Consider the following 13,035-nt stretch of genomic DNA (forward strand, 5'->3'; position numbering starts at 1 on the left):
AGTCAAGAAATTAAACCAATGATTCCTTTCCTCTTTCTTTTTGAGACAGGGTCTCATTGTCAGCCCAGTACAGACTAGCCTGGGACTCACAGTTACATCCTCCAGGCTGGCCTCAAACCTGAGATCCCGCAGCCTCAGTCTCCTGAGTGCTGGGATTACAAGCATGCGCCACTACCCCCAGCTTCAGTGGTTCTTCTAAACAATCATTTGGAACTATAGTTTTCAATTATTCACTGACTTTTTGCTATGAAGCATGCCAATGTGACTCTGAAGTCAAATTATAGGCATAAAAATATGAGCAGATCTGTGGTTGGTTATTATAGTCCTATAGGGTTCTTGGGACTTTTGCTTATCAAAGGAAAAAATGAGGTCTGGTTAACACTCTGATCTGAATAAACTTAATGGTACAGGGAAATATGTAACGCGAATATAAAAACAATCCTGTTATTACCAGGCTAGTGGGTTTTTTCAGGCTCGTCTGTCATCATAAATAAACTAACATATCACTTAGAGCTTATGTTATTCTTGGATAGTTTGAAAATACTCAGAAGTTGAAAATTCAAGGGACTCTACAGTGTAGTTGAGGCAAAATAAAATGTACCCAAAGAGAATTGTATGTTCCCCTTCACATCCTTCATGGCCTCTGTCCGCACACGGGAACTAGAATTAAAGAGTCTTATTATCTGTAGGTTGACTTGAACATTAACATTCTGGGTAAATCCTACTAAAACTTTAAGACTCCAAATGCTCAAAACATTTTTACTACACTGGGTATGGCCATAAAGCTTCATTGTGATAGTTATAAAAGGTGATCCTTTGTGCATATCAGTATTCCTACTGGAATTCATCCCTTTAAAAAATACCACCTCAGAATGAAAATCAGTATACTATTATATATATATATATGCTACTTGTTTGACTCATGAAGAAACAGATGCTGTGCACACTCCTATTTATATCAACAGCTCTAGTCACCTGAAGTACCGCCAGGAAAAGTACCTCACTGCACCGTGAGTGAGGGAACTAGGCATGTGCGGCTCTTGGCAGGCTGTAAGAGAGATGAGCAGCAAAGCAGCAGCCCAACAACAAAGACCCCACATCTCAAGAGAAAATGTGAGCAGTCACTTCTGCGCATCAGGACTAGAATAAATATTAACCAGTCAATACCAGATGACAGTGACTTGCAGAGGAGTTCAGTACCTACTTCTGAATGGAGGATGAAATCCACCCTTTTACAAAAAGGGATTATCTACATTTTGTCTGTTAAGAACAACAGGCTCACTTTTCTGACTTTAAAAATCTAGAAGCTACAGTAATATATATCACTGTGCTGCAGCAACTTTGCTGAAGCATCTTCAGTCTGCTGACTTGCACGGGGAACGGCTACATACTGGAGAAGATTCAAGTTTGCTCAGGACATTTGAGGGTACAGTATTCTTCGGCTACTGTCTGGAGAGCATCATGCAATTGACTGTGGCAAATCTGTCCACTAAAGAGACATGACTGATTCTCCTCCAACTGGGCTAATTCTACTTTTAGTTACTTTTTATTATGCACTTCTATGTAGCGTGTTCAGATCTAACCCCAAGATGGATGGCCATTTACCCAAATCCTAACTTCCTTCCTTCTCCCCCCCCACGTTAAAAACAAAACAAAACAAAACAAAATAAAATAAAATTGATACTTCTGTGGGTTTGACAGCTGAGTCTCTTTTAAGTAGGTCAACATGGGAATTTTGACTTTAAGAGACCAAAGGTCACTAACTGCACAAAAGCATTTCTTCTTCCTGCACCTGGCTTTGCTCAAGTAACATTGTCTTTCCTTTTCCTCCTCACCACAGTGCTTGGGACGAGAATGTAAACATCGACAGAAACAGCAGCCCTGTGACCACATGAGACTTCTCATCAGTAGGTCCTGTCAGCCAGCCAAGTGTTTCCTCTCTCGCTTGCTGGAAAGTCACTGAGGTTTCCGTGGTAATTTAGTGTCCCCTTTACTTTGGCCTCCATCTGAGAAAAAAAAATTAAATTAAATTGATATGGTTTGCATATTGTAAAAAAGAAAAAGCAAGTAAAACCAGTTTATTGTGAATTACATTTCTAAAAATATAACCTTTATCTCACAAGGTGATGGCATTACAGAAGCTGATTAAACATAAATGGTAGAAACTCAGTGACTGAAAACTACTCCAGAGGTGTCTACCTTTTATTTACCTCATAACCATGTCCAATGCTGGGTCATAAAGGAACCAGATTATACAATGTCCATCTTTAAGGGACCTACTACAGTTTTTAAAAATTCCTTTGGAAGATTAGGCCAATTTTATTTTCTTATAAGTGAAACTAAATATTTTGCCATCATGTGACATGAGGTAATTCCCAAGTACTATGAACACAGGACACTGGTAGTGAAGACAGTCCAGCTCTGACTTAGCTTGGGTCCGGGCCTTGTAGTGCAGGCTGCAAGTCTGTTGCTGAGCAGCTTAGTTTCAACATCTACCAGTGCTGCTTCCCTTCACTGTTTACAGAAAATACGCAGCCATTCTACGCAATCCTCAGCCAAGTACTTCTACCAACCCAAGAGGGAGAGAAAATGGGGTTCTCCAGGCCAAGAGTAGGACCCAGCAAGCCCGAGAATACAGGCTCTATCAGCTCAGGGCACTAGTAAGGAAAACAAAGACCCAAAGACAAGCCAGGCCTGACAGAAAATGGCAAGGGAAGGAAACTCTTCAAGAGAAGAGGAATGAATGCGGATCCTAAGTCACACGGCTAGTCCCACTCATGTCATATCCAAGCACCTTGAATAACATTTTACATTTATTTATCTTTTTAAGATTTATAGTCCCAGCACTCGAGAGGCAGAGGCAGGTGGATCGCTGTGAGTTCAAGGCCACCCTGGTCGATAAAGTGAGACCAGGACAGCCAAGGTGAACACAGAGAGACCCTGTCTAAAAAAAAAAAAAGAAAAGAAAAAGATTTATTTATTTATTATGTATAGAATGTTGTGCCTGCATGTACACCTGCACACCAGAAGAGGACGGCAGATTTCATTATAGATGGTTGTGAGCCACCATGTGGTTGCTGGGAATTGAACTCAGGACCCATGGAAGAGCAGCCAGTGCTCTTGAGCACTGAGCCATCTCTCCAGCCTCTTTGAAAAACATTAAAAAAAAATAAAAATAAAAATAAAGATTGTCTTGGAGGAAAAGGTGTACTGATATTAATGATCATTTCAAAATTGTATTAACAGTTCTACTAAATAACCAGGGCTTTTTTCATTCATAGTAAGATAGATACACATACACACACACATTTGTAGAGGGAAATATTTGGATCTATGATATAACCAAATTATTAAAATAAGGTACTATTAAAATAGGATTTCACTCACAGTAACACTGTTTAATTATGAAAATTAAAGCATCCTATTAACTGGACTGTGAATGTCTTCATAGCAGAGTTTGGCGCAGTATGGCCATGGCCAAATCTGCCCCACATCTTTATTTATTTATTTAGTATAGTTTTATTGGAAGTCTACTTTACTTATTTGTTTATAAGTCATTTATGGCTATTTTATATTACAATGATAAAGCTGGGTAGTTGTTAAAAAAAAAAAAGATTGTAGAGACTGTGAAGTCCAAAATGTTTATTATTTGTGCTACCCAGGCATGGTAGCACACAGCAAGTTCCAGGCCAGCCTAGGTCTATATAGTGAGGCCTTGTCTCAAAACACAAAGACAAAAAAGAAAAAGAAAAAAAAAAAAGCCCTTTTTGACCTCTGTTTTATATAAGATTAAGAGAATAAACACTAATGGGCTCTTACTATCAACTATTTACCAGATGAGACTCTTTTCCTTTCTTTCTTTCTTTTTTTTTAAAGACTTACTTATTTACTATTGTGTATACAGTGCTCTGCCTGCATGCACACCTGCAGGTCAAGAGAGGGCATCAGATCACATTATAGATGGTTGTGAGCCATTATGTGATTGCTGGGAATTGAACTCAGGACCTCTGAAAAAGCAGTCAGCGTTCTTAACCCCTGAGCCATCTCTCCGTCCGCAGATGAGACTCTTTCAATCAATTACTTTTATTAGATTCCAATAGGTTGTCTATTAAACACACACACACACACACACACACACACACACATTTTTTTCTCTTCAGTGTTGGGTTAGAGAAGTGGTACTGAAGCTTTTCAAACTGGCAGTTCTACAATTTAAATCCAAACTCAAGTGTTAATGCCTTATATTGTACTTTTTGAGTGAAAAGTTAATTAAATCTGAACTTAAATTTCAGTTATTTGGAAAATACTTAGTATTCCTTTTCTCATTCTGGGAGAGTGGTGCTGAGTAAACAGAAAGTTCACACAGAGCTTGAACACTGGGGTCTTTTGAACAAGAAGAGTCCTGTTTGTCTACTTCCTGGTAGGGGTCACATTCACACCAATCACCAAAGCACATGCCCCCAACTACAATATATTCAAGCCAAATTAAGTTCGGGAAGATCAGAATGAGTGTTGGGCAGCTCACTGCAGGGTGAATGATGGCCTATTGTCCCAAGACTGCTGCACAGATCCAATTTCTGCCCTAAGCTCAAGAGTAGACCAGTTAAAGACAGTTTATTTTAGTGTTAATTTTATATGTATGAGTGTTTTGCCTATGTATATGTCTGTCACCATATATGTGTGCCTGGTGTCCACGGAGGCCAGAAAAGGGCATCATGTCCTCTAAAAATGGCTGTGAGCTGCCACATTGATGCTAGGAACTGAACTTGGGTTCTCTGTAAGAGCAGTGAGTGACTTTAACTAATGAGCCCTTGAATATGAATGTAATAAAATGTTCATGTGCACTGTTATGTGGCAGTGAGAGAACACTTTTGTGGAGTTGGTCTCTTTACCGCTTTGTGGGTTCTGGGGACTGAACTCAAGCGCCTTTACCTACTGAGCCTTCTTGTCAATGTCTTTAATTTTGGTTAATTATTTTATGAATCCATTTTAGGATACACATCAATATATTAAAATTCTTCAAAAAATTCTTCTTAAAAGTCTTCTCGTGTTAACATCTCATTTACCATTTTCCTTTGTTTTAAAAGTGCTCATTGCCACTAAGTCAAATGAAAAAAAAATTTCCCCCAATGTTTTGTTATTCCATTCATACTGTTTGAAGACAGTTTAACCAGCATCTATAATGATTATAAACAACAGAAACCAGTAGCTTGCTTACCATTAAATGCTTGCTGTACATGTGTAGGCAGAGGTGAATGGGAAAGTGTTGCTGCATGCTGAGTTCCTGGCTGTAAACTCTTTAGTAAATCTGAGAGGAAAACACACTTGTCAGTGATCTTTAAGATACCAACCCCTTAGATTAAACTCAGAAATAATGCTGTATCTACCACCAGCCTAAGCCCCAGCTCTAAGAGCTTCTAATACTGCAGCGCGCCTTATTTATAAAAAGGTGACTTAAGTAAACAGTCCTTAGTATGCTAAGACTCTGGCTTTCGCTTACATACTACAGTACAATAGAAATGTGGTATGGATGGTTCAGTTGTTCATTTAAATAGAGAGCCACTTACTCTGAGTTAGGCTATGATGGAAAGCGGCTGAGGTAGATCCCGAGGTGGTTGTCACTCCAGCTGTGTCCGTTCCAAAGCCAAGGAGCTCCAAGGGAAACTGGAAGGGCATGGTCACTGGAACAAGGCCACCCAGCATCCCAAAAGGAGTCACAGTTTGATTTGTTACAGACAAAGGTGATGTCATGAGAGTCAGAGGTGAGGCATTAGCCAATAATGATGCTCCTGCTGTGGACTGTGTAGAAACCAGGGATCAAAATAGATTAAGAAATAAAGCATCGTACCTAAATTGATCTAACATTTTCATGGATGCAAGACTGCACCTTTATCTGTTCTAACAAATGAGAGAGATCAATTAAGACTGGGGTAAAAAATACAATCCAAAGAGTTACTAAGAATGGCTCTGAAAACCTGCAAATGACATTTCAAAAATTTTGAACACACAGCTCTTACATCAACACTGTAGACGGCTTCTTAGGTATTATTGCTTGTAAACCTCAAAGTCCAAAACTTATATTTCCCCTTCTCTGCTTCTCCTTCCAAAAGCACAGACACGAGTAACTCCAACCAATTTCACTGGACTCTGCAGGCTCCTTTCCTGGCCCTAAGCTGCTGTCCTCATCTGCTGCTCTCAACAGAGCACCAGAAGCAGCAGAGGCTCTGAAAGCACCCCAAACTGAGAACTGCCCAATTTACACACCACAAAGGGCTCCAACTGTGAGCTAGCACTGCACCCCTCCCTCACAGTTTTCTTTTTTTTTCCTTTTTCTTTCTATAGCTCCACTGTTATTTGTAGATTTCTTCCCACCTCCCAGTAATAATCTAATATTATTTGTATCCTTTTCTAAAAATCAAACTTACTGAACAACAGCCTCCATTTTCAGCACTACCTAGTTTATCCAGAACTGCTTTCCACTGAGCTACTTTTCTAAAATTAGACTCCCTAAGTATAAGTGTTTTCTTGCTAGGAGGTGGTGGCATACACCTTTAATCCCTGCTCTTGGTTAGCAGAGGTAGACAGATCTCTGTGAGTTCGAGGCTCTTACTCTGAGCACATTCAATTCTTCCAATGACTTTCTATGTAGCAGTTAAATGATTTTTCTACTTCTGATCTTTCTTCATTATGGGCACTTATCAAACATTATTTGCTACATCCAACTTTCTTAGAAGCAAACATCACAGATTACACTCCTGGCACTAAGAGTTTTCTTTTGTAGCCTGTAAGGTTTCCTTTAAAATGTTACAATTTTAACTGTGTTTAGGAAAATGGAATTTAAAAAAAAAATTTTTTTTTTTTAAAATTTAGAGATCAGAGAGGTAGCTCTGGTTCTCTTATAGAGAACCAGAGTTTATTTCCCAGCACCCACATCAGGCAGGTTCACAAAAGTCTATAATTCCAGCTCTAGGGGAGGGTCAATGCCCTCTTCTGGCTTCCAAGGGCACCTAAGTATTTTATGAACATGAGAGCACACACATACAGACACATAAATAAAATTAAATCTTAAAAATTATTTAATGGGGGTCTGGAGAAATGGCTCAGTGGTTAAGATCCCTAACCAATTTCCAGCAACCTCATGGTGGCTCACAACCACGTATCTGATGCCCTCTTCTGTCATGCATGCAATACACGCAAATGGAGTATTCATATACACAAATAGCCGGGCATGGTGGGGCACACCTTTAAATCTCGGCACTTGGGAGGCAGAGGCAGGTGGATCACAGCATGCTCGAGGCCAGCCTGGTCTACAAAGCGAGTCTAGGACAGCCAAGGCTACACAGAGAAATCCTGTCTTGAAAAACAAAACAGGACAATTAAAAAAAAAATTATTTAGAAGGCGTGACCTTCAAATCTCTGTGAGCTTGAGGCCAGCTTGGTCTAAATAGCAAGTTTCAGGCCAGCTAGAACTTCCGAAAAGTTTTTTTTAGTTGGTAATACGTATGAGGTATTGTTAGTTTTGTATGCTATTTCTACTAAAACACCCCATTAATTAAGAATTGATGTTCTATTAATTAGTTTTTCAAACGGGGTCTCTGCGTAGCCCAGGGTGGCCTAGAACTCATTATGAAACACAAACTAACCTTGAAATCAGCTCTTCCAGCCTCAGCCTAGTAAGGACTGTGATTACAGGAGGACACCACCACACGTAGTAAGGGTAAAGGTTTTCTTTCTTTTTTGTTTTTTTGAGACAGGGTTTCTCTGTGTAGCCTTGACTGTCCTGGATTCACTTAGTAGACCAGGCTGACCTTGAACTCACAGAGATCTGCTTTTGCCTCAGCCTCCTGAGTGCTGGGGTTAAAGGCGTGCGCCACCACAGCCCGCTAAGGTCTTATTTCTTTATGTGTTAGAAAATACATGTAACTTTGCAACACATATGTGGCATACTGCATATTATCATATACTCCAGTGTCCACACCACCACTGAATAGAAAGTGAGCGCGGTTTCCAGAAGCCATCTTAGTTTGACTCCACTACTCGATTTCCTCCACTTTCCACTTTCCTCCTTTGTTATCACTGATATTGATAACCTGAGTTCTGACCTGTCACCTCAATTTTAATCCTATCAATCAGAGTTTAGAGAATAACACTACTTTGGTTTCCAACACTCGACTAACCTAACATGACCAAGGCTGGAACCACCACCAGGCCCACCTTGTCCTGCTGTCAGGAAGCCCTTCTTTTTCAGGTCCCTAGACGTTAGCCTGTGTCTGCAGGCCTACCAACTGAAGGACGGGTTCCTCTTCACCTAACTTTCTCCTTACACCTAAGGACTAATCCTCAACATTTTGTTAAGTGACACTTTGAAGAGCTGCCACTCTTTTTCTTTACTATGTCAATTGTGATACACAGTGAGTACATTTAAGAAAAAAGAAAAAAATACCCAGTTAGAAAGAATACTTTTTTTTTCCTTTTGGCTTTTCCAGAAATAATACTCTTCAAAAAAAATTTTTTAAAGAAACTAAGATAAAAAGAATCCTGTATCAATTTAAAAGTAAGCAATAATAGCTTCTTCACTTTAAACCTAAGCCTATTATAGTTTCAAGATAGTATGCAAGGCTATTTGTCCTGAATGGACTCTCTCTGTGAAAACAGTAAATAATGCAAATGAGTTCACCCTTTCAAAGCCTTTCTCTAAGAATCTAACTGAAGCTTTACAACAGATGGAGAAGATAAGTTAGAACAAGTTCCTATTTAAAAAAAAAAATAATGTGAATGCTGGGAGTGGTGATGCACTCAGCACTTGGGAGGCAAAGGCAGGCAGATCACTGTGAGTTCGAGGCCAGCAAGATCTACAAAGCAAGTCCAGGACAGCCAAGGCTAAACAGAGAACCCTGCCTTGAAAAACAACAAACAAACAAACAAACAAAGTGCATACCAGCAATTTAAAAAAAAGCTATAACTAATGTTTGACACTTTCTATGGAAGTGGAATGCCAGGTAACCTCAACGCTACACTGACATTTAGGAGTCACTTCAGGAAGTAGAAAATCCTACTGTGTGTAACTTGTGGGAGCACAGAGAAGCTGTCAACAGAATATATAGATAGTGTCCACAATTAGACATGTTTTCTAAGCTTTCTCTTTATGAATGGAAGCTGCTTTTCTCAGGCAGGCACTTGATCTTAAAAAGCAACCATTCTATTTGGTGAGAGAGCTATTTCCCATTCACCCAGAATAATATTCTGAAATATAGCCACACCACTCTCTTGGTTAAGATCTCCTCTCAAGCCAGGCACTGTAGCGCACGCCTGTGATCCCAGCACTCAGGGAGGCAGAGGCAGGCAGATCTCTGTGAGTTCAAGGCCAGCCTGGTCTACAAAGTGAGTCCAGAACAGGCAGGACTACACAGAAAAAACCCAGTCTCTAAAAAAACAGATTTCCTTTCAACAGTTTCCCTTCCACACTGAGTAAACCTCAAATCCTTACTGTGCCCTACGCCCTACCAGGCCCCCTTGACCTAGGGAGACCTAGTCTCCTAATAGCTGGTTACACAGCACACGAGGGCTCTTTCCCTTGACATTTGTATACTGCTGTTTCCTATAGCCACACCCACTTCCCGTCTTCTCTATACATGCCTGTGCTCTGTTCTTCCAACTTTCAGATCAAATCAAATAGTATTTCCTTTAACAGGCTTTCTGAAGTCTCTGATGTTAGCAATAACCAATTCTTAACGTTTATTTTTCATAGCACATGCTTTAAAAACAACAACAAAAAACAAAAACGAAAAAAACCCCACAACAACTTATCTTTAAATAAAGCTTATCTAAAAGATCTGCTCCAGGAAAGCAGGCATACTGTGTTGTTTCCCTTGGTTCCCCAGCTCACAGAAAAAAGCCTGGAACACACTACCCAGTTTGCTTACTGAATGATGGCTTTTAGAATCATAAAATGGCAAATATGTGGTTGTACAAAGTCAGAGTTGACAGTCAAGAAAGAGGAAGAACGCTCTGGAAGGAAAGTTATTAAGTAGAAAATAGAGCTAAAAATTTGATTTGAATTTTCAACCTTTGTTCAATGACCTCTCTCTCTCTCTCACTGTGCTGCAGCTAGCGCTACAGACCCTTGTAGACAGGAGGTGCAGGCTTCACCAGCAATGTGCCCCAAATGTAGTCCCTCAACAAGAACATCTGCTTTCAGCACCTAGGTTCAACAGACATCTGGAGGCCACAAGCAGCTGAGAAGACCTCAGAGATGCGGTCACATGAAAACTACCCAGTGGCAGAGGCGACGTAAAGTTAATCAACTGCTGACTTTTTCCTGAGTCAGACCAGTAAGACAGAGAAAAAGAGATCAGAGAGGGCAGGCACCTTGTGGTTTTCCATGTCATAAAGCCACTTGGGAGTGGAAGAGTACCAGGAAGGAACTTGTCAGGAACACAAATTTTGTCATGCAGCTTTCTTGATGACAGATCAGTTACTCTTACAACAGTGAATGTCTTCCTTTGGGATAAATGATTATCAAATACAAGAAAGGCCAGGCAGATTTTAGAGGTGAAAAACAGCGAAGGACAATTTAACCAGACATTTGAAGGCAATGAGGTAAAAAACAAAACATGAAACCAATTTTTAAGCGTAGAAAACTCCCCTACCGTTTTATAATAAGAAAGTAAATGAAGTTATACCTCTGACAGTGCAATAGGGACAATACTTACGTCATGGGAGATTTAGCCAAAATCTGACTACTATTTCAGCAAGATGGTACAGCTATATGAGAACGACAATTCTTCTTTTTGTAATGAAAGTCACAAGATAACACAATGGTAACATTTACAAAATTAAGAGCTTGTCAATCATTCTTTTCTTCTTTTTTGAGACAGGGTCTCACTATGTAGCCTTGACTCATCTGGAACTCACTATAAAGACTAAGCTGAACTCAACCTCAGAGATCTGCCTGCTTCTGCCTGGGATTAAAGGTAAGCCACACCACACCTGATCGCCACTCATTCTTTCGAGCTGGACACGGTGGTGTGTGCCTGTAACCCCAGCACATGGGAAGAAGGCCTTGTCTCAGAAAAAACAAAAATGTGGATGGTAAAAAAGAAGGTATGGGGACACAAATTACCACTTTTATTAGAATTTCATTTTTTTCTTTGATCAAATTAAAGGTTAATTTTAGAAAGAGTCATCTCTCTAGCAACTATGAACAGTAATAAAGGCTAATTCCCAGATCTTATCTACAGTTAACCATTTTAATGAACAGTCCCCATTATAGAGCATCTGAGTTTTGTTATTTCCCCCTTTCTTTGAGGAAAGGTCTCACTACTTTGCTTAGGCTAGACTTGAGCTCATGGGCTCAAGTGATCCTCCTGCCTCAGTGCTGGGCTGTAGGTGAAGAGCACTCCACTGAGCTTTATCTTCTTATGATAAAAACATTTAGGACCAAGTACTTGTACATTATAAAATATGTATTTTTAATAAGGCATTTGCAACACTATATTATATAAGACCATTTTTTTTTAAAAACAGCCTTAAGACACCTTACAAATAAAAGGTTACAGTAGGCACAGGTGTGTTTTTTTTTTCTTCTTGTCTCTGAACTTGTTCACAGTGAATATATATGACTTCTAGGACAAAAATAAAACGAAGCCACACCACTAATGTGAAGGACAAGTCTCTGAAAGCCTCAGAGTATAGACAAGGCAGAGAAATGAACACAATACAAGAGAACCCAGAAGTCAGAGCCAAGATATATATGAGGAGCAAATCAGACATGTCAGTCCAAGGCTATCCTTCAGCAGTTGGGAGACTACAGTTGGAGGACAGCTACAAGTCTGAAGCTAGCCTGGGCTACAGAGTAAGATCCTGTCTCAAAAAAACAAAAAACAAAAGAACACCCAAACCAACTTCTTAAAATAACCTTATGCTAAGTGGAGTGTATCAACACATGCTGGGAATCTCAGCTTCAGGACCAGAGTCCTAGCCAATCAGGCCTATCTACAAATGTCTACTCTCTAACATAGCTCTGAATCAGAAATAACTACCAAACATAGAATAACATAATCTATTTTTTAATTTAAAAAAAAATCTTAAAATTACATTTATTCTTGGGTAGGGGGACTGTGCCATCGTTACGTGGGTGTCAAGGCCAGAGGACAACTTTTGGGAGTCTGTTCTCCTTCTACCAGGGATTGAACTCAAGTCGTCAGGCTTGGTGGCAGCACCTTTACCCAGTTAGCCATCTCACTGGCTGAGAATAAAATAGGTCTGAGGTTCATTATGTTCTAACTACAAAAATTATGAAACTAGATAAACACAGTATAGTCTAAGGAGACTGGGGCTTAAAGGTAAATGTTCTAGTCATTTCAGCAGACAAAACACATCACTTATTAAAGGGAATAAGACAGCATGGCCTCAGACTTCTCTATAATCCCAAATACTAATCAAGGAATAGTGAGTGGAAGTTAGTGAGCCAGAAAGGCAACTCTCACGTAAGTGATACAACACAGAAAGAAGTAATCAGGTGTGCAAAAGCAACAATAAAGTAAATGCTATTTTTGTCCCTTCCAGCAAAGAGTCCTTGGCTACTCGAGCGGCAAGTTTAAACTAAAAATTAACAAATTGAGAAAATGTGGTATATAGGCATTAGAACATTGAGCAGACAAAATTATACATGAATAACTAAAAAATTAATGTAAAATAAAATTTGGAGAGAATAAATTTAAAGAATACAAATGTATAAATTTGATTAAATAAACAAAAAAGGCTGGCTCGGTGTTAAAGTACTTGCTGCTCTTTCAGAGGACTAGAGGTTGGTTCCTAGCACCCAAATCAGGAGCTATTACTTGCTTGTAACTCCAGCTACATGAGATTAGTCACGCTCCTCTGGCCTTCTCAAGCACTGCACCCAATATGCACACCATGCCGCCACATACAGTTATGTAGACAGAAGATAGGGAGACAAGTGAGTATATGCGAATAAAGGTTGTTACTTGGGGAGTGCTGCTAATACGTTGTTCTTGCTTTTAATAAGAGAGA

At 39.6% G+C, this 13,035-nt stretch overlaps 1 protein-coding gene across 9 annotated transcripts in view; it reads right to left on the reverse strand.

The window, feature by feature from the left end:
- The window catches only part of UBN2 (ubinuclein 2), a 90,411-nt gene that overhangs the window by 17,979 nt on the left and 59,397 nt on the right, over positions 1-13,035 (reverse strand). For 6 of the 9 annotated variants that reach the window (XM_084785516.1, XM_084785515.1, XM_084785517.1 and 3 more), the window contains 3 exons: positions 5,568-5,799; positions 5,219-5,308; positions 1,685-2,006 (listed from right to left, as the gene is read on the reverse strand). In XM_084785516.1, coding sequence (XP_084641642.1) covers positions 1,957-2,006; positions 5,219-5,308; positions 5,568-5,799 — 372 coding nt within the window. In that variant the 3' untranslated portion in view covers positions 1,685-1,956. Of the gene's footprint in view, positions 1-1,684; positions 2,007-5,218; positions 5,309-5,567; positions 5,800-13,035 lie in introns of those variants that run through there. The other 3 variants (XR_014779933.1, XR_014779934.1, XR_014779935.1) reach the window with 1 other exon arrangement.

The sequence above is a fragment of the Acomys minous genome (genome assembly GCF_964271855.1).
Source record: "Acomys minous genome assembly, chromosome: 6".
Lineage (NCBI taxonomy): Eukaryota > Metazoa > Chordata > Mammalia > Rodentia > Muridae > Acomys > Acomys minous.